Genomic DNA, 26507 nt, shown 5'->3' on the forward strand with positions numbered 1-26507 from the left:
AGACCGCAGGGTAAGAATTTTCTCCTTGAAGTAAGATCCAAGTTGTGTAGCTGAAGGAGGATCAACACTGGAGCGTTCTAGCTTGCGAGTATCTAGAAAGGTGTTTAGCAGCTGATATATCTGTCGGATGTCCCGGCCAACCGCCTGCATCTTAGATGAAAAGTAGGTGCGTTTTGCGAATCAGATGGCGTATTTATACTTGCGGTGACTACTTTTCCAGGCCTCCCGAGTCAGATCAGATTTGCATTTACGCCAAGTTCTTTCCATACGTCGTACCTCACATTTCAAAGCTCTCAGATCTGTTGAGAACCAGGGTGATAATCTACGAATGTGCGAGGATTTGAGACGCAGGGGTGCAATTGTATCCAGCACAGCATTGCAAGTGTGGTCCCAGTCAGAGAGGTAGGTGGGCGAGGATGGTTGCAGATCCAAGCCGTGACTATAGAGAGACCTCCAGAACAAGCTGGGGTCGATGACACCTCTGGTGTAATATTGGTGAGTCTGACGAGGCCGGAGGAGACCAACGCAGGGTGAACTGCAGCTTAAAGTGATCCAACCAAGCCGCTTCCAGCCAGCCAATATCATGAAGAGAAAAGTTCTGATCATCTAAAAATTTAAATGAGAGGAGGTCAAGTGAATGACCCTTACGGTGAGTTGGACCAGAGATAGGGCATTCAAGGTCACAAAGATGGAGAAAATCCAGGAACTGGGATACTTCCGGAGAGGTGGGATTATCCAAATGGAGGTTGAGATCACCCAAAAAAAGTATGTTCGAGTTGTTCATGCAGGTATTGGAGATGAAATCCAGAAGCGCAGATTGACTGCTTGACCAGGTAACCGGAGGCCTGTAAAACAGCACACAGGCCAGCTGGCCATGAAGGGAGGAGTGGTGAACCTTGACAGCAGCAACTTCCAGCGATGAGGAGATCAAAACCAAACTTGAATCTACTATGAGGTAGGAGCGGTAAATGAGCGCCAACCTGCCCCCTCGCTTGTCTCCTCTGTCCCAGTGGATGATCTTGTAGCCTGCCGGGCAGAGATCTAGCACGATGGGGTCTTTAGGTGTTCTAATCCAGGTTTCCGTGATGAACAACATGTCGAGAGCATCAGAGGAGATCCAGTCAGATATCAGATAATTTGATTTCTTATGTATACTTACTTCAAAGCTAATATCAAATCTGATCATATTATGATCACTGTTATCAAGCGACCCCAGCACCATTACCTCCTGCGCTAGATCATGCACTCAACTAAGGACTAGGTCTAGAATTTTTCCATTTCTCTTTGGCTCCTGTACCAGCTGCTCCATAAAGCAGTCCTTGATTTCCTCAAGGAATTTTACCTCCCTAGCGTGCCCCGATGTTACATTTACCCAGTCAATATCGGGGTAATTGAAATCACCCATTATTATTGTGTTGCCCAGTTTGTTTGCGACCCTAACTTCCTTTAACATTTCTGCATCCGTCTGTTCATCCTGGCCAGGCGGACGGTAGTACACTCCTATCACTATCCTTTTCCCCTTTCCACATGGAATTTCAATCCACAGTGATTCCAAGAAGTGTTTTGGTTCCTGCAGAATTTTCAATCTATTTGATTCAAGGCTCTCGTTAATATACAATGCTATCCCCTCCCATTGGAAGTAGCAGAAAGAAAAGCAGAGTCTGAATGAATGAATGAAAGCCTGGAGCAAGCACAGAGAATCTGAAAGAGAAGGAAGTATGTAGAGCTGAGCCGTTGGTATAGACCGGCAGACTAATTAAGCATTATTTGTGTGTTTCCTGCCATCATATTCTATAATCTCATGGGCAAGTTGAGCCAACATTTCCAAGCGGATTTTACAGGAATTCCCTGTGCGTAGTATATGCTTCTAGGATGGAGTTCTCACCAAAATATTTTGGTGGAAAACTAGCCTTCTGGTACTGAGGACCTACACTGCAGTGCAGAGCTTTAGTAACAAGTCTGTAAGAGATGATAAAAATGTGTGTCTCCTGTATGAATAAGCTGACAACCCTTCTCGTATAGGCAGACATATCAAATTGTTTGTCTGTCCTGACAGCTTTGATGATGTGTAGAGAGAAGTGTTTGTTTTATTTAAAAAGTTTATATACCCTTTCCTTAGTAATGATGAGTGACCGACGTGCCGCACATGCGCAGAACAGCACAGCTGTTCTGCACATGTGCGGCACGTCGAAGAATGCTTCAGACATTATTAGACACTGTAACAGCGCAAAACAGCAATATACACACAGGTACACACCGTGCAACATCCTACCTCCAAGCCCCTTTCAAAATAAAATACTGTGGAACACACACACAGCCAGCTCCCGGCCATGAGCGGCAAGTAACACATCGCCGCCCCTGTCCTGCCAAGGTCGCTACCGCTCCCCCCTGAGGTCTCCGCCGGCCCCCTCCAACCAGGCCCTCTCCGTTGACCACACCAACCTCCCCAAAGAGCATCTCTTCAGCACCCCAATCACCAATATGCACAATGCTACACACCATTCAAGATCCTAACTCCAAGCCCCTTTCAAACCAACACACTGAGGAACACAAACACCTCCAGCTACCGCCCATGTGCAGCACGTCACACATCCCCGCCCCTGCCCCGCCGACATCGCTACCACTTCCCCCCCCCCCCCCCCCGAGGTCTCCGCCGGCCCACCTCCTCTAAAACTAGATTGGCAGGGATGGGGGTTACAGTTGTGAAAATACTACTTTCTCAAGAAAAGCAAGGTTGCAAATTGGCTGATAATGTGCAGGAACAGATTGATCAGTTCTAGACTTTTAAAATATTGGGTGAATTATTGCAGTTTTTAATGCAGCAGGAACAATGCCTTCAGATGAGTGGGAACTTAACTGATGATCTAATGGCAGAAGATCAAGGGAGGGGCGTTTAAGCCAGTTTGAGAGAATAGGATCTAAAGTGCAAGTAGCTATGTTCATTCTGCTTAGAATTCTAGAAATGGCCTCCTTTTGAAGGCAGGTTGAAAGAGGACCGTTGAGCAGTTAAGTATGAGGTTGGAGAAGGAGGGTTAAGAACATCGACAGCATATGTGAAGGCTGCCTGCAGGGAATTCCAGTGAGAGGTGGGTTTGTGTCTAAGGCTTTTTACCCCTTCTCTATCCTGAGCTGTAATGGTATATGCAGACAGCCTGAGAGCTAGATTACTTTACTAGGTCGTTGTAACGGGCTTTACGGCTTGTAATATTATAAAATACAAAACACTTCTAAATAGCAATAAGGACATATCCCTATTTAATCTTTATGGAGTTTAATTTTTTTTAAGTTCAAATAATCTTTATTGAAATTTTCACATAACGGTATAACATAACACCATATCACACCATTTTTGCAAAAACTTCATTGGCTACCAGTACAATACAGGGCTAAATTTAAAACTCTATGTCTGATCTTCAAGGCCCTGAAAGGAAATGGCCCCGAGTACCTGAAAAATAGGGTGATCCTCCACACACCGCCAAGGACATTAAGGTCCTCCCAAGGACTTTCACTAACCATACCCTTTCCAAAAGACATTACACGATGTGATACCTGCAAGCGAGCCTTCTCTGGAGTAGCCCCCACACTCTGGAATGCATTGCCTGAAAGGCTCCGCTTAACACAAGACTACCTGTACTTCAGGAAGCAGGTGAAAGCTTGGCTCTTCAACCAGACCTTTACTGGAAGAAGTAACTAACTCGCTAGTCTCACTCACACACACAAGGAGTACTCAGGCTGCATATACTGCAGCAGGACATGTTTATCCACTCCTACTCTAGCTAAGATAACATTTAACCATTTCTCTGACCTCAAGTGCAACTTTCTTTAAATCAATCACCTTACTTTCTAACTCTTCCTACTTTCTTACCCTTCTATATGTTACATCTTTGCTTTACCCTTTGCTATCACCTATAATGTTCTATTACGTGTTGTGCCTGAAGAGGACAGGTATAAATCAAGGTAGGGTATACACAAAAAGTAGCACATATGAGTTTATCTTGTTGGGCAGACTGGATGGACCGTGAAGGTCTTTTTCTGCCGTCATCTACTATGTTACTATGTGTTGACATTGTAAGTAGTATACCATGTCATACTTTGTATTGTTTTTGAATATTTTTACTGCTGTAATTGTCTATTGCTCATGCTTGATCTATTCTTTTTGTACACCTCCTTGAGTGAATTCCTTCAAAAAGGCGATAAACAAATCCTATCTTCAACCCCCTATCTTTTTCCTTTCCATCCTCCCTACGCCTACCTCTTAACGTTCATTTCCTTCTATACTCAATCCCTCCTATTCTCAATTTACTCATCAGTTTACCCCTTTATTATTACGTTTACTACAACTTGTATAATCTTCTTAAAGACTTTGTAACTCTGTTTACTTGTTACTATGTAAGCCGCATTGAGCCTGCTATGTGTGGGAAAGCGCGGGGTACAAATGTAATAAATAAAATAAACACTCTCCCCCAGTCAGCCAGCCAGCCCACTTATAGTGTATTTTTTTCCCCAGTGTGTCCCAACACTGAAATGAGTTTCAAAAGGTGTTGGACAGATTCCCTCATGAGAGACTCCTGAGAAAATTAGTCATGTGAATAGGAGTCAATGTCCTATTGTGGTTTGGAAACTGATTAAAAAAATAGAAAGCATAGGGCTAAATGGACAATGTTATCAAAGAAGAAAGATCAGTAGTGGAGTGATGATTAACATAGTAGGACCTATGTTATGGAATGCCCTCCCCCTGCCACTACGCATAGAGCCCTCCCTTTCTTCATTCAGGGTGTTATTGAAAATCCATTTGTTTTGGCTAGCTTTTAACACCCAACCTGGTCGATGATATAATGGACTATTCTGATCCTGGGGGCCTGTAAGATACAGCGGCCATGTTAATTTTTGTTTTATTTTCCTTTTATGTTTTGCATACTGTGTTTCTTTTCTGCTATTATGTACTATTGTAATTTATTGTAAACCGCCTTTGATTGCATTGTTTTAGGCAGTCAGTCAAATAAATGTACCCTTGAGTGCCCCAGAGAGATGTGCGGGGGCATGTGCTTTTTAAAAGTATTCATAAATTATTTGGAAATGAGAACAATGAATGAGATCAGATTTTCAGGCAACATAAAATTATTTAAAGTTGCTAAATCACAAGTGAATAGTGAGAAATTGCAGAAGGACTTTGCAAAACTGGGAAATTGGACAATTAAATGGCAAATAACATTTAATGTGTACAAGTACAAAGTGACGCTTAGAAGAATAATCCAAGCTATAGCTACATGATGCTAGGTTCCACATTAGAAGTCACCACTTGGGAAAGGAATCTAGGCATCATGAAATTCTTTGCTTCATGTGTGGAAATGGCCAAGAAAGCAAACAATTTCAGGAATTATTAGGAAAGGATTAGAGAATAAAATGGTAAATATCATCGTGCTTTATTGTTCCTTGGTGCAACAGCACCTTAAAGGTTGTGTGTAGTCCTGGTCACCACATCTCAATAAAGATATAGAGAAAGGGAACCAAAATGATAAGAAGGATAGAAAGACTAAACAGGTTAGGATTATTCAGTTTAGAGAAGAGACAGCTAAAGGGGAGATATGATAGAAGTCCTGAATGGCGTGGAACGACTAAATGAATCTGTTTCAAAAAGTATGAAGACTAGGAGACACACAATGAGGTTAAGTAGAACATTTAAACCAAATCAGAAAAATACTTTTCACGTAATACAGGATTACACTCTGGAATTTATTGCCAGGGGGATGTGGTAACCGAGTTTAAAAAAAAAAGGTTTGGATATATTCTTGGAGGAAAGTCCATAAACCATTATCATCAAGGTAGATTTGGAGAAAGCTGCTGCTTATTGTGGGGATGAGTTGCAAGAAACTTGTTTACTTTTTGTGACCTACTTCCTTTACATTACATTATATTACTTATATTAGTTCTGAGCTCTGGAAGAGCTGTTCTGTCCTGAATAATCCTGCTGTCTATAGAGGTAAGTAACTTTGCTATTTTCTCATGGTATTTTGACCTATCTGTTCACTCTTACATTGCTCATATTCAAGTTAGATTTATGTTTTCTTTCTATAGTTCTAGTTTACTGAGAATCTATGGTAATCAGCCCTGACCTCATGAGTAGAATAAATCTTTACACATGGAAATGACCTCCAGGCATCTATATTCGAACACATGATTTAAGTTTAATTCAATTTTACATTGGTTGAACTGATGACTTCATTATTTTAGGAACCAGAGATTTGTTTGCTTGTCTGGTTAATACAGAAGCATTCTGTCTTTTCAGAATGCAATGCTGCTTAATATAATTCACTCTGTATAATCAAAACCATATTGCTACAGTAATATTTTCCACTTCATGAATTCTGTTTGTATGCCTACAGTTTACTTGTATATTCAGATGTCATCTTTATCTTATTGTGCACTGACCTGATAAAAGGAGTATAACTCTCCATAGCTAGTCAAGCTAATCTAATAGAAAGATCATGGTATATTTCAAATGTGGTTGTGACAGATTTTTTTGCAGCCACCGTACATGAGTATTTTAGCAGTGTATTTCAGGAACAATTGTCAGTGCAATCACTAGCAACAGATGGCCACACTAAGCCCATCAAAAATTGTGTGAACCTTTAGTATGTGATTTTCATATGTTTTCTTTTACCTTTAGGTTGCTCTAATCAAGAACAACTGAGCTCTTTGAGCAGGGACCTGTCTTTTGTGTATGATGTACAGCGCTGCGTATGCCTTGTAGCGCTATAGAAATGATAAGTAGTAGTAGTGTTAATCTGGTTGTGAGCCCTTGAGCCCAGGCCAAGGCCTAGTATAGGGTTTTGGCCAAGGCCTAGGGTAGACCAAACAGGCTCTACTCCAGCCACCAAGCCCCACACACACACACAACAACCAACTAGCACCACCAGAAAATGGGAGATAGGCCGTTAGGCCCGCCTGAATGCTCTATCGGGAACCCACTCGCACAGAGTCCAAGCGTGCGGGCCTCACGGCCGAACAGTATCATCTTTACGCTTAACAGTTTTCAGTATCATCTTTTCTCTGATGACTCCCAGATCTACCTCTCCACACCAGAAATCTCAGCCGAAATCCAGGCCAAAGTATCAGCCTGGATGTCTCAGCACCATCTGAAATTAAACATGACCAAGACTGAGCTTATCTTTCCCCCTAAACCAACCTCTCCTCCTCCCCCATTCTCTATTTCTGTGGATAACACTCTCATCCTTCCTGTCTCATCAGCTCGTAACCTTGGGGTCATCTTCGACTACTCCCTCTCCTTCTCTGCACATATTCAGCAGACTGCTAAAAACCTGTCGTTTCTTTCTCTATAATATCAGCAAAATTCGCCCTTTCCTTTCTGAGCACACTTCCAGAACCCTCATCCACACTCTTATCACCTCTCGCTTAGACTATTGCAACTTGCTTCTCACAGGTCTCCCACTTAGCCATCTCTCTCCTCTTCAATCTGTTCAAAATTCTGCTGCACGACTAATATTCCGCCAGGGTCGTTATGCTCATATTAGCCCTCTCCTCAAGTTTCTGCATACAGTTCAAATGCCTCTTATTGACTTATAAGTGCATTCACTCTGCAGCTCCTCAGTACCTCTCCACTCTCATCTCTCCCTACATTCCTCCCCAGGAACTCCGTTCACTGGGTAAATCTCTCTTATCTGCATCCTTCTGCACCGCTAACTCCAGACTCCATTCCTTCTATCTTGCTGCACCATATGCCTGGAATAGACTTCCTTAGCCGGCACGCCAAGCTCCATCTCTGGCCATCTTCAAATGTAAGCTAAAAGCCCACCTTTTTGATACTGCTTTTAACTCCTAACCCTTATTCACTTGTTCAGAAACCTTATTTTATCATCCTCACTTTAGTATTCCTTTATCTCTTGTTTGTCCTGTTTGTCTGTCCTAATTAGATTGTAAGCTCTGTCGAGCAGGGACTGTCTCTTCATGTTCAAGTGTACAGCGCTGCGTATGTCTAGTAGCGCTATAGAAATGATAAGTAGTAGTAGTAGTTTTTCGGACAGCTCTTCTCTAGCTGAGCATGGGAAAGAGAAGAGGAAAGGTGCAGGAGACTCCCTTGACTCCCGCTGCGGCTCTGTTCCTGAAACAGAAGACTCTTGATGGCTTCAGAGTCCTGGCGGTACCCGTGCAGTCTTCCTCCCCTTCTGCTGGAGCCAGTGCAGTGTCGGTGAGCACTTCCTTCCCGTTCACATTAATTGATTTGCTTATTTTTTATTTTTTGTCTATTAGATTGTAAGCTCTTTGAGCAAGGACTGTCTTTCTTCTATGTTTGTGCAGCGCTGCGTATGCCTTGTAGCGCTATAGAAATGCTAAATAGTAGTAGTAGTTCTTTGAGCCCCATGGAGCGGGCAGCTTCCCCGCAGCCAGTAAGTAGGGCTGCTTTGGATTATCCTGACCCCGGTTCTGCTGTGAGTGATGACCTGGGAGCTCAGGGAGGGCACATATCCACAGCGTTGGGAAGCTTGCATTTTTCGCATGATTTGCTACAAAATGCAGGCTCAATTTTGCCTCAGCAAACTGTGAGTACTGTTTCTCAAGTTTTCAATTTACCTACTCCTGCTTTAACTTTGCGGGTTTTTATTAAACCAGCTATCATGACATTGGAGTCACTATGAGACCTTGCATTTAACTTGCATTCCTCTTTGCAAACTTTGACATTGGAAAATACTAAAGATATTAAAGTTTTATCGGAGGCTGCTCTTCTTTAAGCACAGGCATCTGCTCAGCAGGCCTCTAGATTGGATTCCTTGGGAAGTAAAATTCAAAAACTGGAAACTTGGGGTTTAACCACAGTTAAAGATAATAATTTTGTACATCGTCGTTTGGAATACTTAGAAAATCAGATTAAAAGATTTAACTTGAGGTTACTCAATTTTCCCAGGTCTCCTCTTATAGCACCTATTGATATGGTTATTTAATTGAGGTCTGGAGACTCATTTCCTTCTATTAAGTGAGCCCAGTATATACTGGCCTCAGAGAAATCTGTGGGAGAGGCCCTGCGAGGTCAGGATCAAGAAAATATGAATCTAACATCCTTTTTAGAATCCTCATTGAAAATAATTACACAGGGAACTACAATGGTGGTATCCTTTGCTTTTGAATTAGATCAAAATGCTGTTTTGAAACTTTCTTTTAGACATTTGGACACAGTTTTTGGGATCAAAAGTTCGTGTATTTCCTGAACTTTCAAGAGAGACACAGATGAGGCTTAAGGCCTTCTTGACCTTTTGGCCGAGAATATTGGCTTTAGAAGCCAACTTTGTGCTTAAATTTTCTTGCTTATGTTTTGTGATATTTCAGGGTAAACAATTTCAATTTTTTGAACCTAAACAATTGGAAGAATTTAATGTGGCTAAAGAGAAAATAAAAGTCACTGCATAGACTCATATCGCACACTGTTAAGGACAGGCTGGGGAGAGCTTTACGAGTATATGATAGTCTTGGGATTATTTTTCTAAGAATATTTTGTTTTGTTAATTTCTAATTCTTGGATCACATTGCATTTATTGTGGATGAAAGTATATTATTTTTCTCTTTCTTTGGTTTCCAAAGTATTATATTAAGGGATATGTATATTTCTTATTTCTGTATTATCTAATTTGTTGGGATATGTTGAAAAAATAATAAATAAATTTCATCTTTCCATTTGGATGTCCAGTCTTCCAGTTTCCTTAGTTCTTCACAGTCTGCACATGTTTTAACAACCTTGAATAGTTTTGTGTAATCTGCAAATTGAATCACCTCACTTGTCAATCCAATTTCCAGATCCTTTATAAATATGTTAAATAGTACCAGTCCCAGTACAGATCCCACTATTCACCCTCCTCCATTGAGAGAACTGGCCATTTAACCCTACCCTAAGTTTTCTGTCCAATAACCAATTCCTAATCCACAACAGAACATTGCCTCCTATCCCATGACTCTTTAATTTTCTCAGGAGTATCTCATGAGGAACTTTGTCAAAACCAAAGTTGGTTGCTAAAAATCTAGATACACCACATCAACTGGCTCACCTTTATTCTCATGTTTATGCCTTCAAGGAAATGAAGCAAATTGGTGAGACAAGACTCAAGAACATAAGAATAGTCATACTGGATCAGACCAATGGTCCATCTAGCCCCAGTATCCTGTTTCCAGCAGTGGCCAATCCAGGTCACAAGTACCTGGCAGAAACCTAGTTAGTAGCATGGGAGAAGCACGCAGAGGCTTCTCCCATGTCCATCTCAATAACAAACTTTGTATTTTTCCTCCAGGATTTTGTCCAAATCTTTTTAAACCCACATACACTAACTGCTGTTACCGCATCCTCTAGCAGCGAGTTCCAGAGCTTAACTGTTCTTTGAGTGAAAAAATAATTCCTCTTATTTGTTTTAAAAGTATTTCCATGTAATTTTGAGTGCCCTCTGTTCTTTGTACTTTTTTGAAAGAGTGAAAAATCGATTCATTTTTTCCTGTTCTATACCACTCAGGATTTTGTAGACATCAATCATATCTCCCCTCAGTCGTCTCTTTTCCAAACTAAAGAGCCCTAACCTCTTTAGCCTTTCCTCATATAGGAGGAGTTCCATCCCTTTTATTATTTTGGTTGCTCTTTGAATCGTTTATAATTCCGTTATATCTTTTTTGACTTATGATGACCAGAATTGAATGCAATACTCAGTGAGGTTGCACCATAGAGCAATACAGAGGCATTATAATATTCTTGGTCTTATTTTGTATCCTTTTTCTAATAATTCCTACCATCCCGTTTGCTTTTTTGGTCACCGCCGCCACATACTGGGCAGAAGATTACCTTGGCCGAATCCATGCTGATTTCTGTCCCATTAAACCACGTTCATCTGTGTGTTCTGTAGTTTTAGTCTTTATATGTGAAACCATTCTTCCCGAGGGATACATTTCGCAACTTGATACAATCAATGGTACTAAGCCACATAGACTACTGCAATGGAGTCTATGCGGGATGCAAAGAACAAACCTTAAAGAAACTTCAGACCGCCCAAAACACGGCAGCCAGGCTCATATTCTCTTTTTCCCTTATTTGCTTTTACCCTTTCTCTCTTACACTTCTACAAAATTGATTGTTTGTTTGCTGACTTGATGTATGTTTTTACAGACTGTTGTAAACCACATTGAGCCTGCCCGTGGGTGGGAAATTGTGGGATATAAATGCTATAAATAAATAAATATTTTGAAAAACATGATTTGAAAGCACAAAACCCCTCCGTGAAAAACTGCACTGGCTCCCAATCAAAGAACATATTGCTTTCAAAATCTGCACCCTGGTTCATAAAATTTATCTTCGGCGAAGCCCCAGGATACATGACAGACCTCATAGACCTAACAACCAGAAACACATCCGGATCAACACGAACATATCTAAATCTCCACTACCCAAGCTGCAAAGGACTTAAATATAAATCAACATATGCATCCAGTTTTTCCTACATAAGCACACAACTGTGGAACGCACTACCAAAGCCATGAAAACAACTATGACCACCTAAGCTTCCGGAAATCACTAAGAACCAACCTGTTTAAAAAGTCATACCCTACCAATCCAACTTAAATGTCTGAACTGTGCAACACAATGAAACCAAAGCACGTAATGGACATAACATAACTCTTCCACTCTATGATTCCCGATCATGTCTGTTCCACATGAACCTTATTTTACCACAGCATCACCTTGTATTTGTTCATACCGGAGTCGGCGCACGCCCCTCCAACACTATGAGGCATATTTTCAAAGCACGTAGCCTTCCAAAGTTCCATAGAAACCTTATGGAACTTTGGAAGGCTAAGTGCTTTGAAAATATGCCTCTATGTAAGTCACATTGAGCCTGCTAATAGGTGGGAAAATGTGGGATACAAATGTAACAAACAAAATAACAAATAAATATAATAGTTTCCACTATTTTACCCGACACTGACATGCTTCCTGGTCTGTAATTTCCCAGATCACTCCTGGGACCCTTTTTAAAAATCGGTCTTACATTGGCCATCCTCCAGGTGCTATGGACGATTTTAATTAAAGGTTACAGATTATAGACATCCTGGTCGGAGACTACCTTTCTGTCTCCAACAGATATGCCAAGCACTACAGGGTGGACTTTGCGGTACGTTTGGAAGCCAGTTTTGGGGCTTTGGTCCCCTAGGGATTGCTTTTAAACATCCCACAGGCTCTGGATTAGTGGAACATTATGTAATAGAAGGAGAAATTAGGTCTTTCCTGATAATTGTTCTTTTCATTAGGCCTTCCCACTATTCCAGAGGCCCATCCGAGGTTTCTGAGATGTTTAGTCACTGCAAGGTAATGGGTCAAATAAGAACTGTCACCTTGCAAAACTATCAAGGAAGAGAGGCGGGAGAGAGAGTATTCCACTGTGTAATACTTTATGAATGAGTATGAGAATCTTTAATTGTATTTTGTAATTGGAAGGCAGTGATATTGGATTAGGAGAGAGGTGATATGATTGTATTTTTTGGCTGAATTCTGATGACAGTATTCTGGACAGTCTATAATTGCTTAATTAAGTAGACAGGAATGTTGGCATGCATAGTTTTGCAATGGTCCAGATACAATGCTTATAAGAGAGCTGCTTGATCCAAGTATTGTAGAACTGCACTAAATAGAGTGCAAAGAAGCATTTTCCACTGATACTTGAAGCTTAAAGGATAACCATTTGTCCAGATAGATTCCTTGGTACTTGAAATGATCAACCAGATAAATTGCCCATTAATCATGGTGCAGAGTGAGGTAAAAATGACTGTCAGTAAACCAAGAGGCTATAGTTTTTGAATAATTAAGAATGAGATGGTTCTTATTAATCCAGACAGAGAATCTAGGCAGTTTTGCATTTTGTAGTGTTTTTAAGTATGAACTTCATGCAATAAAAGGTGTGTAGCAGTCTTTTTACAGGCGGAGTCAGCTTGGTAACAGCTGTTAATTGAACTCAGGAGTCTATTGCTTAGAGGGTATTCTACTTGATTGCAATATGTAGGAATGTCTCATAGTTTCTAGCTCTATGAGTGTGAATCTCCTGTGGCTGTAGTATGGGGAGGGGAGGAGGAGAGGGCTCTGTTTGGTAGCAGTGGGAACAGAATCTTCAGTCATAGTAGTGAAAACTATTTTTAGTAAAATAAAATGCTGTGTACATTAAACCTGGGCTTTACTACCACACGTGTCATGTTTCTTTTGCACACAGACTGGAAAAGACTCCCCACTCTGTTCTTGAGTTCAAATGAAAGTGGTGCTGAGGGACTTAATCCCTGCTGTTTATGCATCCTCTCCACAAAGCCAACAGTATGTGGGAAAGGAAGTCTGTAAATGAAGGTTAAATCTCAGCTGTATTTTAGAAATCTTCTGCATTCTAGCAGCCAAATAATCCAAACAAAAGCAGCTGTTTCTGTTTTCAGCCGCCCATCCATTTATAGCTGGACAATTTGGTCAATAGAGCAGAGATGGGGGAATAGGGGTAGCAGGCTGAGCAGGTTTCTTCCACAGTGCTATGTTTACATTTCTGTAGGGATCTTTTGAGCCGCCTCCAGGTTGCACAGGCAGTAAACTTTGGAAGAAAAAAGTGAAAGTGAGCCAACATGTAAAAACTAAGCCACTGCTTACAATTTTTATTGTGCACAATTTTTATAAAAGCTTTTTGAATTTGTGGTACTTTTTATGCACAGAACTGCTCTTACACAAGTTGCTTACACTTGCTGGGTATAAAAAGGAGTGTGGTAGCCGTGTTAGTCCACTCTTAAGGTTATCAATAGAAATCAAACAAAATAAAACATGGAAAAGAAAATAAGATGATACCTTTTTTATTGGACATAACTTAATACATTTCTTGATTAGCTTTTGAAGGTTGCCCGTCTTCCTCACATTTGCTTATTTCCGATCTGAGGAAGACGGGCAACCTTCAAAAGCTAATCAAGAAATGTATTAAGTTATGTCCAATAAAAAAGGTATCATCTTATTTTCTTTTCCATGTTTTATTTTGTTTGATTTCTATGGGTATAAAAAGAAATTCTATAGTTTCCTTTTATGCTTTCAAAATAAATTATATGTGTAATATGTGAAGCTGTCATTGTTCCCATGGACCTCTGCTACTAGGATTAATAGTGAAGAAAAATGCACAAATGATGGTGATCATCTGCTTTAAATATAATTGACCTAGAGACGAGTCACAAAATTTCGTATCTACAGCACTTGAGACCAAAATCAATCAGTACTTCTAACTGTTAATTTTTTAATCAGATTTCTATATATGTCTGTCTTCATCTTTGTCTGGTCTTCTGTACCCTAACTTAATTCTGCATGCATTTAAAATAATCTGTGAAACACTAAGAGATCCTTTTACTAAGCTGTTCTAAAAAGCGGCCAGCGGTAGTTTTAGTGCATGGGTTTCCTATGCACTGTGGCCACTTCTTACCGTGACTGTAAAAATCATTGTTTTCAGTGGAGACAGTAAATGGCTGTGTGCCAATAAAAACATTGGTGTGTGGCCATTTACTGCCTGAGCCCTTACTGCCTCCTACTTAGAAGGCAGTAAGGACTCACATGCTACTCATGCGGTAATCAGGCAGCACATGGCAACGGCTGTGCATTGCCCATTACTGCTGGTCATGTGCTTCCCCCTGTTAGAAAATAACATTTTCTGGATGCAGGAAATGGCATTCGCTGAATACAGTACTACTGAATGTTCCTGCCAGTAGTGCAGTTTTCCTGCACACTACCTGCATGGTAACCCTACTGCCTTATAGTAAAAGGGCACCTAAGAAACCATAAGGGTTCAAGTGCTTTCTTTCACGGCTTATTCTGTGACTTGCTGTACTGTAATGCTAGCAAGCCCCTGGAAAAATAAATAACTCGAGAGAGAATTTTTCCAAGTTTTTGGAGAATGAGGACACCAGAGGTAGGTGTAAATGGGCATTGCTCCTGTCTCATTTAGAGGTACCAGAGACATTTTTTCTTCAGTTTTTGTAGTCAGGTCAGGCAGGGGGTGGGAGGAAAAGATGCCATTTTAAAGATGGGGTGGGGTGGAGGAGCAGGGCCAGATCAGGCACAAGGAGAGGGGGACTGGGCTGATGCTGACCAGCTGCACCTTTTTTTTTTAATGACACCCACCCTGTCAATGCCCCAGTGGCTCAGGCACTAACACGAAAGGTGACATTTTGCAATGAGCTGTCAATTATTGCTGCAGTTTTTAACCTGGCAGTAATTTGCATGCTCTGGTAAGTTAGAGCTAATTTTGTGGTAGAGCTGTAGCTCTTCCGCAAGGCTTTCTGCAACAACACCTTATTCCCGCACCCTAAATGATCTGAACTTCTTTTTTTTCTGCCCACACTATGTGTTTTCCTGGATTTTGTATTGCTTTTTTTTTATGTGCAGTAAGACGTTAGCTTTTTATCTGGTATATAAAGAGAGAAACTGAGATGTGGTTGGCAAGGATGGAGGCAAGAATTATTTTAATTTGTATTCACATACCTACCTACATATAAATAAAATCAGCCATGTACTCCCCTGCCTGAAGTCCTGCATTATCCATTCCTTGTCCTCCTGTCCCTACCCACCTCTCCAGCATATCTCCTTTTCTACTCCCTTCCTTAGATGTCTGCTATCTCTTTTCTTCCTTTGCACCTGCTGCCACCTCTACCACTTTAGGTGCCTAAGGAAAATACAGGCTTCACGGAGAAGGTAGCAGTACAGCAGCAAAGCTATGTTAGAGAAATCCTTTAAAAGCTATTGTGAGCAGCAGGCCTTTCCGATCCCAGTGCACATCTATGCTCAAGGCCTAACATAACTTGTCCCCTCCTACTTGCTATTTGATGGGAAAGGGAAATGGGATTTGATATACCGCCTTTCTGAGGTTTTTGCAACTACATTCAAAGCGGTTTACATATATTCAGGTATTTTGTACCAGGGGCAATGGCGGGTTAAGTGACTTGCCCAGAGTCACAAGGAGCTGCAGTGGGAATCGAACTCAGTTCCCCAGGATCAAAGTCCACTGCACTAACCACTAGGCTACTCCTCCATGCAGAAATGCCTGTGGGTGACTTTGTTTTTTCAAGGGTTTCCTTGCTATTATGGTGTTGTACTGCTGCTTCTGAAGCCTACCACCCTAGGTGGATGCCTAGGCCACCTAAGGGTAAGGCTTGCCATGTGTCTATACACATGGGCAGAAGGTGTAATTTAAGTGAATGCATGGGAAATAATGAACTGGCCCTCTCCCTCCCTTCCCATCTGGTTGCTACTTGTAAAGCCAGGGATCAGAAGGCACAGCAGCCTTAAATCACTGCATTGCATTGTTCCATATCTTCATGCTGCTAGCATTGCTGTTCGGGGGCGCATTCTTCCCTAATCTGCTTATGGCTATAAGAACAAGAGAACCGAGTGCAACCATTATCCAGGCTAAGAATATTGTCTCCAATAAGAAGGTTTTAGTGCAAAGCTGAAGCACTTTCTCTGCCCCTAGTGTGGTTTATCATATATGTATATACTAGTAAAAAAAGGCCCGTTTCAGAAAGCAATGAAACGGGCGCTAGCAAGGTTTTGAGCAATCACCGCGATCGCCGGGATGCGAGCCCTGCACCCTGCCCCCATGTGCTGCAGCGCCTGCGCCTACCTGCACCATGATGGGCAGTCGCAGCGAGTCCTTGTCGATGCTGTGCCCGCATTTCTTGCACGAACCTCGGCCGCTCTTGGCGTACTCGGCCCGGTAGAGCTTCTCGCCTGCCTGAAAGTCCTCTATGGTAACGGCTGCAGGAGACAGCGGAGCAGGAGAGGATGACGCAGTCCGTTGCCCCTCGCTGGCGCAGTGCCGCCTTCACTGCAGGCCACCGAGCAACGGGTTGGCGAGGCGATGCCATTTGTTCAGTGTCAGCGCTCCGCCCTTGATGTCATTACGTTGTGACGCGAGGGCGGGGCAGACACTAAACCAGATATCTATGCCACCTCAAGTTTCCGGCTGAGGCTTCATTAGAACGTTGGAGGTGCGTTTTATATATAGAGAGAGAGATGATGATAAAGTAGCTTCTACTAGGGGCAGCACTTAACTCTATGGACTCTAGTCCAAACTTACTAAACTGCAGTTTAGGTCATTCTATTACTACTGCCCTAGTAACTACTGCAGTACTACAAGCTTTCTTAGTTCTATGCATGAATATATTAACTTCAGCTTTATAGAACATTTGCTGATGCTTTGGTATTCTGATCGTTATAGTTTAAAGACTTCTACGGACTGCTATCGGGGACCGGTCTACCCTCTCTTCCCCCACTCCAGCGGTTCATCTACATTTCATTCATTTCCTTCTTGTAACAAAAAAAAAAATGTTCAGAAGGATAGCCATGTTCTTGTAAAATGATCCTTTTTTTTCCCCTGCCCACTGGGCAGGCAGGAATGCAGGGGCCATTCCTTGTATCCTGCTGCAGGAGCTAGCCTAAGTCCTGAAACGCTTTGTGTCCGGTAATCTCGGGCCACAACAGGTTTGATTGAAGAACAGCAGAGGAGCAGTCAGCAAAACTGATTCCTAATTACAGCCATTAACTGTACAAAAATAAAAGCCCACATACACAAGGTAAACATAGATTACTTTCATTTGGTTTACTCTGCTTACAAGTATCTAAACATTTACACAGGCATGTGAGGAAGCTAAGTTTGTTCTGTCTCTGAAACTGCAAAAAATCAGCCTTCAAAGGTTATAGAAGATCTTCCAAAAATCTGTTTTGAAGGTCAACATTGTAAGCTGTGTTGCCACTGGAATTGCAGTGTTTCTAAGAAGCCATGGTTGCACATTTAGCTACTTACATTATTTGCTGGAGAGCTGGGAGGTTAGGATGGTTTTTTTTTATGAGCCAGTAAAAAAAGTGGTAGTGTCTGGAGCTTTAGAGATTATTTGGATTATCAGAAGGAACCTACCAATACTTCCCCCCTCCCACCATTTAAAGAACGTCACAATCTACCAAAATTCCATTTTTTTTCCAAAGATCAGTGCAGCTACTACACCTGCAATTTATTAACTACTTTGAAAGTAATGTGCAATTTAGCAAATGAAGAATAACGAACTTCCGAAAACTACTAAAGACCCATCTCTTTAACAAGGCATACCACAAAGATCAACCAATGTGAATGTACACAACTCCTCCACATACATTCAGAACTGTCTTACATTATCTGCTTGCTATACTACCATCACGTTTTTCATTATCACGCTGCCCAAGATCCTTCTTGTTATACTACTGTCATGTTTTTTTCATTGTCTTGTTGCCCAAGATCCTATTGTAACACTAGATGTCTATTTTCTAATGTATATACACCACTCATGATGTATTGTAAGCCACATTGAGTCTGCAAAGAGGTGGGAAAATGTGGGATACAAATGCAATAAATAATTGTGGCCCATCCAGTCTGCCAAACTTCACAGCTGAGAATATGTCCAGGGCTGCTGGTGTCCTGTGATTCTGCTATTATGGGAATGGCTATAAATTCTGTTCCTTCTCATGAAATTTTATGGACCCCCATGAGAAACTGAAGGGAAGGCTGCCATGTAGTCTATTTCAACTTCCTCTCCCCTCGTAATAGTGGTGTTTTGCCAGGTTACCAATCCAGAATCTTTTTGAACTTGCTTCCTTTTACCCATTGCAGATGGAGTGCCCCTACCTGAGTATTTTGTTTTCAGTAGAAATGTTCCAGTTTCTCCTTTGAATATTAATCAGGCTGCAGGAAAAGGAAAACGGCAGCAAGTCAGGTCACGTTATCCTTTTGGGGCCTCACAGCTTCTTTGAAATATTGCAACCTTATAGTGTCCTGTATGGTTTAAAGCAAAGTTGAGCCCCTTTTGACAGAGAAAGGAGGAAAAGGATGTGGCTTGATGTGCTGTTGCCCTCTTTTGCCATAGCCTGATCATAGTGGGAAAAGGATTTTGTGAAAGAATTTCAGAGATACAGGATGTGAAAAAAAGGACTAGGCAAGGGATTAGTGGAAAGAAGAACTTGGGCGATACAGGGTGTGTGAATAGAGAGGATGAGTGGGAACAGGATGTATGAATGAGTAGGCAGGGGCAGGGCTGGCTTTGGAGCAAGGCAGTTACCTGGGGCAGTCTCAAGAACAGTGCCTGCCTTTACGTATAAACCAGAAGTGCCACACGAGTATGCCCCTCCCATCACCACAACCCACTACTCCCCATCTAGTATAGGCACCATTTGTGCCTGAGTTGGTCCTGAACAGATGACTGTATAGTTATATTTGTATGGGTACTTGGAATGGAGACGGAGGACCCCGGGTGAAGATAGGAAAGGAAATAGAGGACTATATGGAGAAAGGGGGGATAAAGAATAGGAGTGGAGAGAGGAGGGAGTTGGGTATATGATGGTGAGGAGGGCTGGAGAGAATGGGGGATACTGCCCTCTCTTTTTCTATCTGACTGTACTGAACCTCTTCCCCATTTATGATCCTCCTTTCTCACCCACTCCCCATCCCTCATATCTCCTTTTCCTTCCTCCTCTGCATTGATAGCTGATATTTCTCATCCATAAATCTCCCAAAAGAAGAAAATATTGAAACAAAGAACAATGTTAGACAACTATTTCTATTACATAAATCATATTTACATTATGGCGCATAATTCAAATTTTTACAACTATATCAGATAATTGCCACAGGAGCTATTCCCTCTTCTCCTCCCCCCCCCCCCCACCCCCCTCCCCCGAGCTGCTACAGGAAAGTAGGAGTTGTGGATATATGCCAGATGTGGAAGGAAGCCTGACCATGTATAGGATATCATTCCTTATCTGGCAGGTTCTCTAGTGTCCTAGGTGTATGAGCATACTACTAATTGGTTACCTTACAGTAAAAAAAGAGGGCTGTTATGTTATGAGGAATAGAATCTTAGCATGACATTGGAGAATTGGTCTATATTTTATTTTATTTATTGCATTTGTATCCCACATTTTCCCACCTGTTTGTAGGTATTCCGGAAACAACCAAACAGATTATTAGGAAAATGATTCATTTGCATGTCACTTTGTTTAAATATTTGCATAGCAAAATAAGCTTGGCTGACTTGCTGCCAAGTTCAGATTTAGCTTTGAGAGAGGTTTTTGATGGTACGTTTTCCTTTAACCTCTATAAAGACCTGATAAGAATTTCTGTATTTTTTTCCTACCCGGTTATTTCATTTTTTATTCTTTGCTTCTACAGAAGTCTAATTTATCTGAACGTGTAGCTGTCCTTTGGCTTGCACAGTTCCTGGCACGTTAGCTAAGATTTACATGACAGTAAGAGGAAAAATGAAAGCCCAAGTCTCAAAATCTGGAAATCTTTTTTTGCTTATGAGCTAGCAGCGTAACATAGTGGTTGGCGTTCAGAGCTGTGAAAACTAGAGCCCCAGGCTCCTGTTCCTTCACTTACTCACAAGCTTGTACGTTTCTTGACGCATAGACTTGGATTGTAAGCTCTTTGAGCCAGGAATCTTGTCACCCTGTAATTATTTACAGAATCATGTAAGCACATAGGACTGTATAAATATATATTCTGACAGTCAGTATAAACTGAGAATTCAATATATCAAATCAAAAAAAGCTCTGTTAGGATGCTTTAACCCATCATCTTTTTGGAAAAGCTTCCAGATTCACTATATTCTTGAATGAATTTGTCGTGCCTCATTTCATGGCATTCCGTGTTGAATATTTTAACCTTTTTATTTCTCCTGTTCCTAATTTTATGACATTTGTAAAGCTAATGTTTTTCAGTCAACTAGTCTTACCTAATAAGGACTTAAAATGTTATAAGTTTATGTTGTGCCTTATGAAAATATAACAAGTTATTCTTTAATGCTGTGTGTTGTAATAATAATAATAAATCTTGTATATACTTCTCAAGAGCTGATTAAAACAGTCTGAGTGGTGACCAATAAAAATCAACCCACCCCATCTCCCATTCTCCTAAACCTTTCTAATCCTAAATTTAAAAAAAAAAACATTGCTACAATCATTATCCTACTTCAACCCTATCTTCTTCAATATACAGACATTAAAAGCTGTCATTCTGAGGAATTACACTTTCTCCTATATAGCTTGTTAGTATTGATGTATTATATGAAGATCACCTCCTTGTGTTGAATGCTTCTTGATGTGTGTTTGGGGGAAGGGGTGATGTCTAATTCTAATGTTTGAATCAAAGCTGGTTTGATATTTGCTTATTATGTATTTGATAATGATAAATAAAACTTAAAAATGAAACCTGGTAGGTTAGATCAAAGGTTCATCAAGCCCAGCATCGTTTCTTGGAAAGGGACCAATCAGGGTCACAAGTACATGGCACCATCCCAAGGAGTAGATCCATTCCTCATTGTTTATACCAAAAGATGAACAGTAGCTTTCTCAGGAAATTGTCTAAACTCTTAAAATCCAGCTCTTTTAACTGCCTTGACTATGATGTCCAACAACAATTTCCCCTGCTTAATTATATACTGAATAAAAAATATACTTTTTTCAGTTTGTTTTAAATGTGCTGTTTATTAGTTTCATGGATTGTCTCCTCATCTTAGTACTATTTATCCATTCCACCCAGCTCATGATTTTTATAGACATCTTTTCTCCAAGCTAAGGAACTTTGCACTAGCTACTTCATGTTGGAAAAATGTCTTCAGTAGATCAGGATGACTTGAATGGTAACATTCTTTCCTTGTAGCTAGTGCTGATGGTGCAGTGTCTATTGGGTCCAGAGGACTTGCTTTTTAAACCAGTATCCTGGATATGCAAACAGTATTCATGTAGTTTCATTTTGACAAAACTAAAACTCTTGGCTCTGGAATTCAAAGGGTAGGAGAGGGGTGTTAGCGGAGTATGTGCCACTGTTGAGTGTGTTGACACATGAATGGCTGTGCCTGTTTTACAGCAGCGAAGGTATACTTTCCAAAATTGTGAGTAGAACTCTTTATGGTTAGTGTATCTGGATTTAAAAAAGGTTTGGACAAGTTCCTGGAGGTAAAGTCCATAGTCTGCTATTGAAACGGACATGGGGAAGCAACTGCTTGCCCTGGGATTGGTAGCATGGAATGTTGCTACTATTTGGGTTTCTGCTAGGTACTTGTGACATGGATTGGCCGCTGTTGGAAGCAGGATACTGGGCTAGATAGACCATTGGGCTGATGCAGTATGGTTGTTCTTATGTTATAGTTTAGTTTTAATAAAGGGCATCGTATCTTTATACTTGTTGAACTAATAGGATTAGCATCAAAGAAGTCAGGCAGATGTTTTGTTGCAAAGTTTATTCAGTACTTTGGTCCTATGAAAGATTTTCCTCAGGGACTCACAGTAGTAGTAGAACATTGGGAATAAATGTGATGGTCTTGCTATTCTTGGAGAGGTGCCTCATATCCTTCATATGAATCCTGGACTTTGGTGGGACTTCTGCTGAACTGCTGCATGTTTGGATCTCTTCAATTTTTGCTCATGCTTTGTTTCTTAAAAATGTGCACTTCCAAAATGCTACCTTCTCTTCAACATCATAAAATAATGAAGTGTGTGGATAATGGTGATTTTACAGATGGTTTTGTGCTTTTTGTTTTAAAGGTACTTGGAAGTTCTGGCAAGTCGTACATATGCTATTCCTCCTGCCATTACTGTTCCTGTCCTGCCTTTGCTTTTTCTGTGCTACGGAAAAATGACAGCCTACTGGTAAGATTTCCATGCACATATGTGAGAAAGAGTTGGTGCACACAAAGTTTGTTGCCTATTCACACACTCAAAATTACAACCAAGAAAAAGTCAGAGGGTAACCTTTTTTTTCTCTTTGCATAATTCTGTATTTGGCAAGAAGGGAAATTTGAAATGTCTGATGAGCTGGATATTACACAGTGAATATAGGAACTCCTAAGTTGTTTTTTTTTTCTGTTGTTTTGACTGGTAAAAATCTGACAAGAGTTTTTTTATTTACAGAATAGGGGCCTGATTTTAACAAAATATTACCATAGCTACAAAGTGAGATGTTATTTTAAAAGATGTGACCATGCCATGCTGGCATTGATTGGATTACAGTGTTTGAGCAGGTCCTGCTGATATACTGGCCTTGAGACTTACATTGTCTCAATGATTTCCAGTACTGCTCTGTAGAAAACTGATGCTTCTCTGAGGACAAGCAGACAGAAAAAATATTCTCAAATATGGGGGACGTGATCCACAGAGCCTGGTGCAGACACTGCCAAGTACACTGTCAGTCACTTAAAATTTTGAGACAGTGCCACTGCCGCCCATAAACAGGTGCTTTCCCGCCCAACGCGCTAGGGTGGGACCAGCAGTCTTTTCATTTTCGCAAAGCAAAGAGGTGTTTTTAATAGCTCCTCAGCATGAGAAAACTTTGCCTTTTTGATGCCTTCCCTTTTTTCAGGATACTTTTTTCTTCATGTTCTACCTTTTTCAATAATTTCTACAGTTCGGCCCTGGGGAGCTTAGACCTTTTTCGGGTTCACTTCTACTTGAGCTCCCAGGGCCATAGAGCCTTTTGTCTTTGCATCAGCTGTTTTTCCCGCCATGTCATTGAGAATGCCAAGTGGCTTTTAAGAAGTGTACTCAATGTCATTAGGAATATTTCAGGCACAGACCCCCATAACTGGTGTGTTCAGTGCCTAGGTCAAGAGCACCGGAACATTCACTGTAGCTTCTACCAACACATGTAAGTGAGGACCCTTAAAGGAAGTGATGAGTTGAAGGAGTTGGATGTATATTCTAAGTAAATCAAAAATCACCCCACTTAAATTGGACAATCTCCCAAAGCCCATAGAGGAAGAAACAAATGGAACTTGATTTTTGTGACCAGTTATAGGTCTCTACTGAGGATGCCACCTGCATCTTTCATAATTCACCTCAATATCATCTTTGTTTTCTAATCATTTGAAGTTTAAAAGGGAAATATATACAGTATAATCTGCTTCATTAAAGTTAATGCAACACTGAGGCCTTCACGGAAGCTAAATAAAATAAATGTAAATAAAAGCATAAACACTAGCTAGAGAGGAAGTCATACTAAGCATCATGAAACAGATTGATTAATGATAGTTTGAAATTCTAAAAACCTAAATAAAGTCCTAGATGCAGCATGAATATGGCTGCCTATCTTACAGTGTTTATAAAGTCAGTTCAGCATTAAAAGCAGTGGCGTACCAAGGGGGGGCCGCTGGGGGGATGCCGCGCGCCGTCAGCTTCGTTCGTTTCCATGCTCCCTCTGCCCCGGAACAGGAAGTAACCTGTTCTGGGGCAGAGGGAGCATGGAAACGAATGAAGCTGACCGGCGCGCAGCACCCCTCCAGCGGTGTGCACCTGGGGGGAGGGGGTGTCCTTTTGCCGGGGGGGGGGGTCGCGCTGCACCGGGAGGGGGGTGCTGGGTGCATCTGCGATCCACCCCGGGTGTCAGCCCCCCTAGGAACGCCACTGATTAAAAGAAACATGTACTGAAGTGAATATGAAAAGTGAGCTTTTTGCAAAAATAGCTCTTATTGCCCATTTCTAAAACTCATTTTTCAAGATCAAGTAAGCAACATAAGCACACTGCTATGTGTGACACTGAATCACAAACCTGGTGAGAACAGTGGTTCTGGTGCAGTAGTGGGGCATTGAAAGGGAAAAAGAAAGAATAAAGGTACCTATTGAGAAAAGACATTTGACAGTGAGATCCCTTCTGTGCGCCAGACTTTGTACTGTATCCTCTTTTGGAAGCGAGGTTGTGATCTGGTGTTTTCGGTCCTTATTCAGGACTTGTCAGGAAGTTATTTTATATACTAGGCTGGTCATGACCTTGCACTAGGGTACCTTCTGGAATCCTGTAACTGGGCCCTGAAATTAGATGTGACCTATAAGCCTGGTGTATGCAGTTCAGGCTGGTTGTGTTTTCAAGATATCCACACTCAACTATGCATGCTGTATTGGCATACAAATACACCTCATATACCTTCAGTGTGGTTATCCTGAAAAGTAGCTGGTTTGTGGCACTTAAACCAAAACTGCTTAGCCCTGCCTAATACAGTGTTCACAGTTCACGCCTTCCCTCTATCCCAGCCCAGCGGAATGGGTGATCTGACTCAGGGTCACTTGGTCAACCCACAAGAGGTATTCTAATAGAAATGCAATCAAGGATGATTGAAGCAGTAGAAAAATATGCCAGCCAAAACTTATTCAGAAATTAGTGGGTAACACCCAATAACTTGCATAATTTCTGAGTAGAGTCACTATCGGACCTGCACTTTCCAGCATTGTATCTAATTTGCCACTCCTGTTTTGCAGTGCAAGCACATACTTGCTGCTTATCTCAGCCAGGCCATGAGAGCATGCCAGGAACTTACTATCTCCAACCAACAGATGAGCCAGATGCTACTGGCAAAAGATGAGAAGTGAGCAAGCCAACTGCAGCAGATGGACATACAGCCAGGAATGAATGAATCGGACAATTGGTATCAGTTGCTCATCATGCTGATACAATTTCCCTGCTTGTGAATCTTAAATAACTGTATTATATCGTCAGCCTTAAGACGCCTTACCCTCTTCCTCTGGTTTTACATGTGAAGGCCAGAATCGATCTCTGCATTCCTTTGATAATATTTCTGGGCAGAGCAGGCTGTTTAGTGCATTCTCATCATTCTAGCGCTATAAGTTATAGGCTAGAAAATAAGAACTGCCCTGAATGTAATTCTTGTTTTCAGCATCTGTTGCTGGCACTACTTTGATTTGCCTACTAAGAATTGGAGAAGCTTTCCTGGTGTTGTATGCAGAGTATACAGCTTCAAACATGGAGCAGGAACTGTGACCATGCTCATAACATGATACTTTTAAGAAAGTGTTACTTGATGATTGTAGAGTTATGAGCAGTAAATTTAAAAAATGTGATAGATCTAGTGCTTTTCTGCAGTTGCTTGTGTGGCTGTATTGAGTAGCCTCCAATACACATATTTAAAAGCCTTTCGTGCCTGATTTTAGAAAGCTGCAAGATGCTACTCTTTTACTTGGTCAAGCATGATGGTTTGAAACTCTTACCCAAAGTGAATTTCTTTGTTGGGTGCCATTTATATGCAAAAGAAAACAAAGTTATGTGGGAAGCAGTCTCATCAGGAAAAATACTTTCTGGCAGTTGCATGTTTTGGCTCAGTGCCACAGCTTGCTCTAAAAATAGCAAAGAAAGGCTTCCAATTTCAGCTATTAGCCAGTACAGTATCTTCTGCCTTCAATAGAAACAGGGAATTTGATGGCAGATAGGGCCCATCTACCCTGCCTAGTTTCAGTTCCTGGTGCAATGCCATACACTGCAACCAGTCTCTGGATTCCCCTGTACACTTTACATAAGTACATAAGTATTGCCATACTGGGAAAGACCAAAGGTCCATCGAGCCCAGCATCCTGTTTCCAACAGTGGTCAATCCAGGTCACAAATACCTGGCAAGATCCCACAAATGTACAAAACATTTTATACTGCTTATCCCAGAAA

General features: G+C 41.3%; 1 protein-coding gene across 1 annotated transcript in view; it reads left to right on the forward strand.

The window, feature by feature from the left end:
* The window catches only part of ZSWIM7 (zinc finger SWIM-type containing 7), a 66387-nt gene extending 39963 nt beyond the window's left edge, over positions 1 to 26424 (forward strand). The window contains exons 4-5 of the mRNA XM_030185996.1: positions 22610 to 22714; positions 25313 to 26424. Coding sequence (XP_030041856.1) covers positions 22610 to 22714; positions 25313 to 25423 — 216 coding nt within the window. The 3' untranslated portion in view covers positions 25424 to 26424. The remainder of the gene's footprint in view (positions 1 to 22609; positions 22715 to 25312) is intronic.
* The last annotated feature ends 83 nt before the right edge of the window (positions 26425 to 26507 follow it).

The sequence above is a fragment of the Microcaecilia unicolor genome, chromosome 13 (assembly GCF_901765095.1).
Source record: "Microcaecilia unicolor chromosome 13, aMicUni1.1, whole genome shotgun sequence".
Taxonomy (NCBI): domain Eukaryota; kingdom Metazoa; phylum Chordata; class Amphibia; order Gymnophiona; family Siphonopidae; genus Microcaecilia; species Microcaecilia unicolor.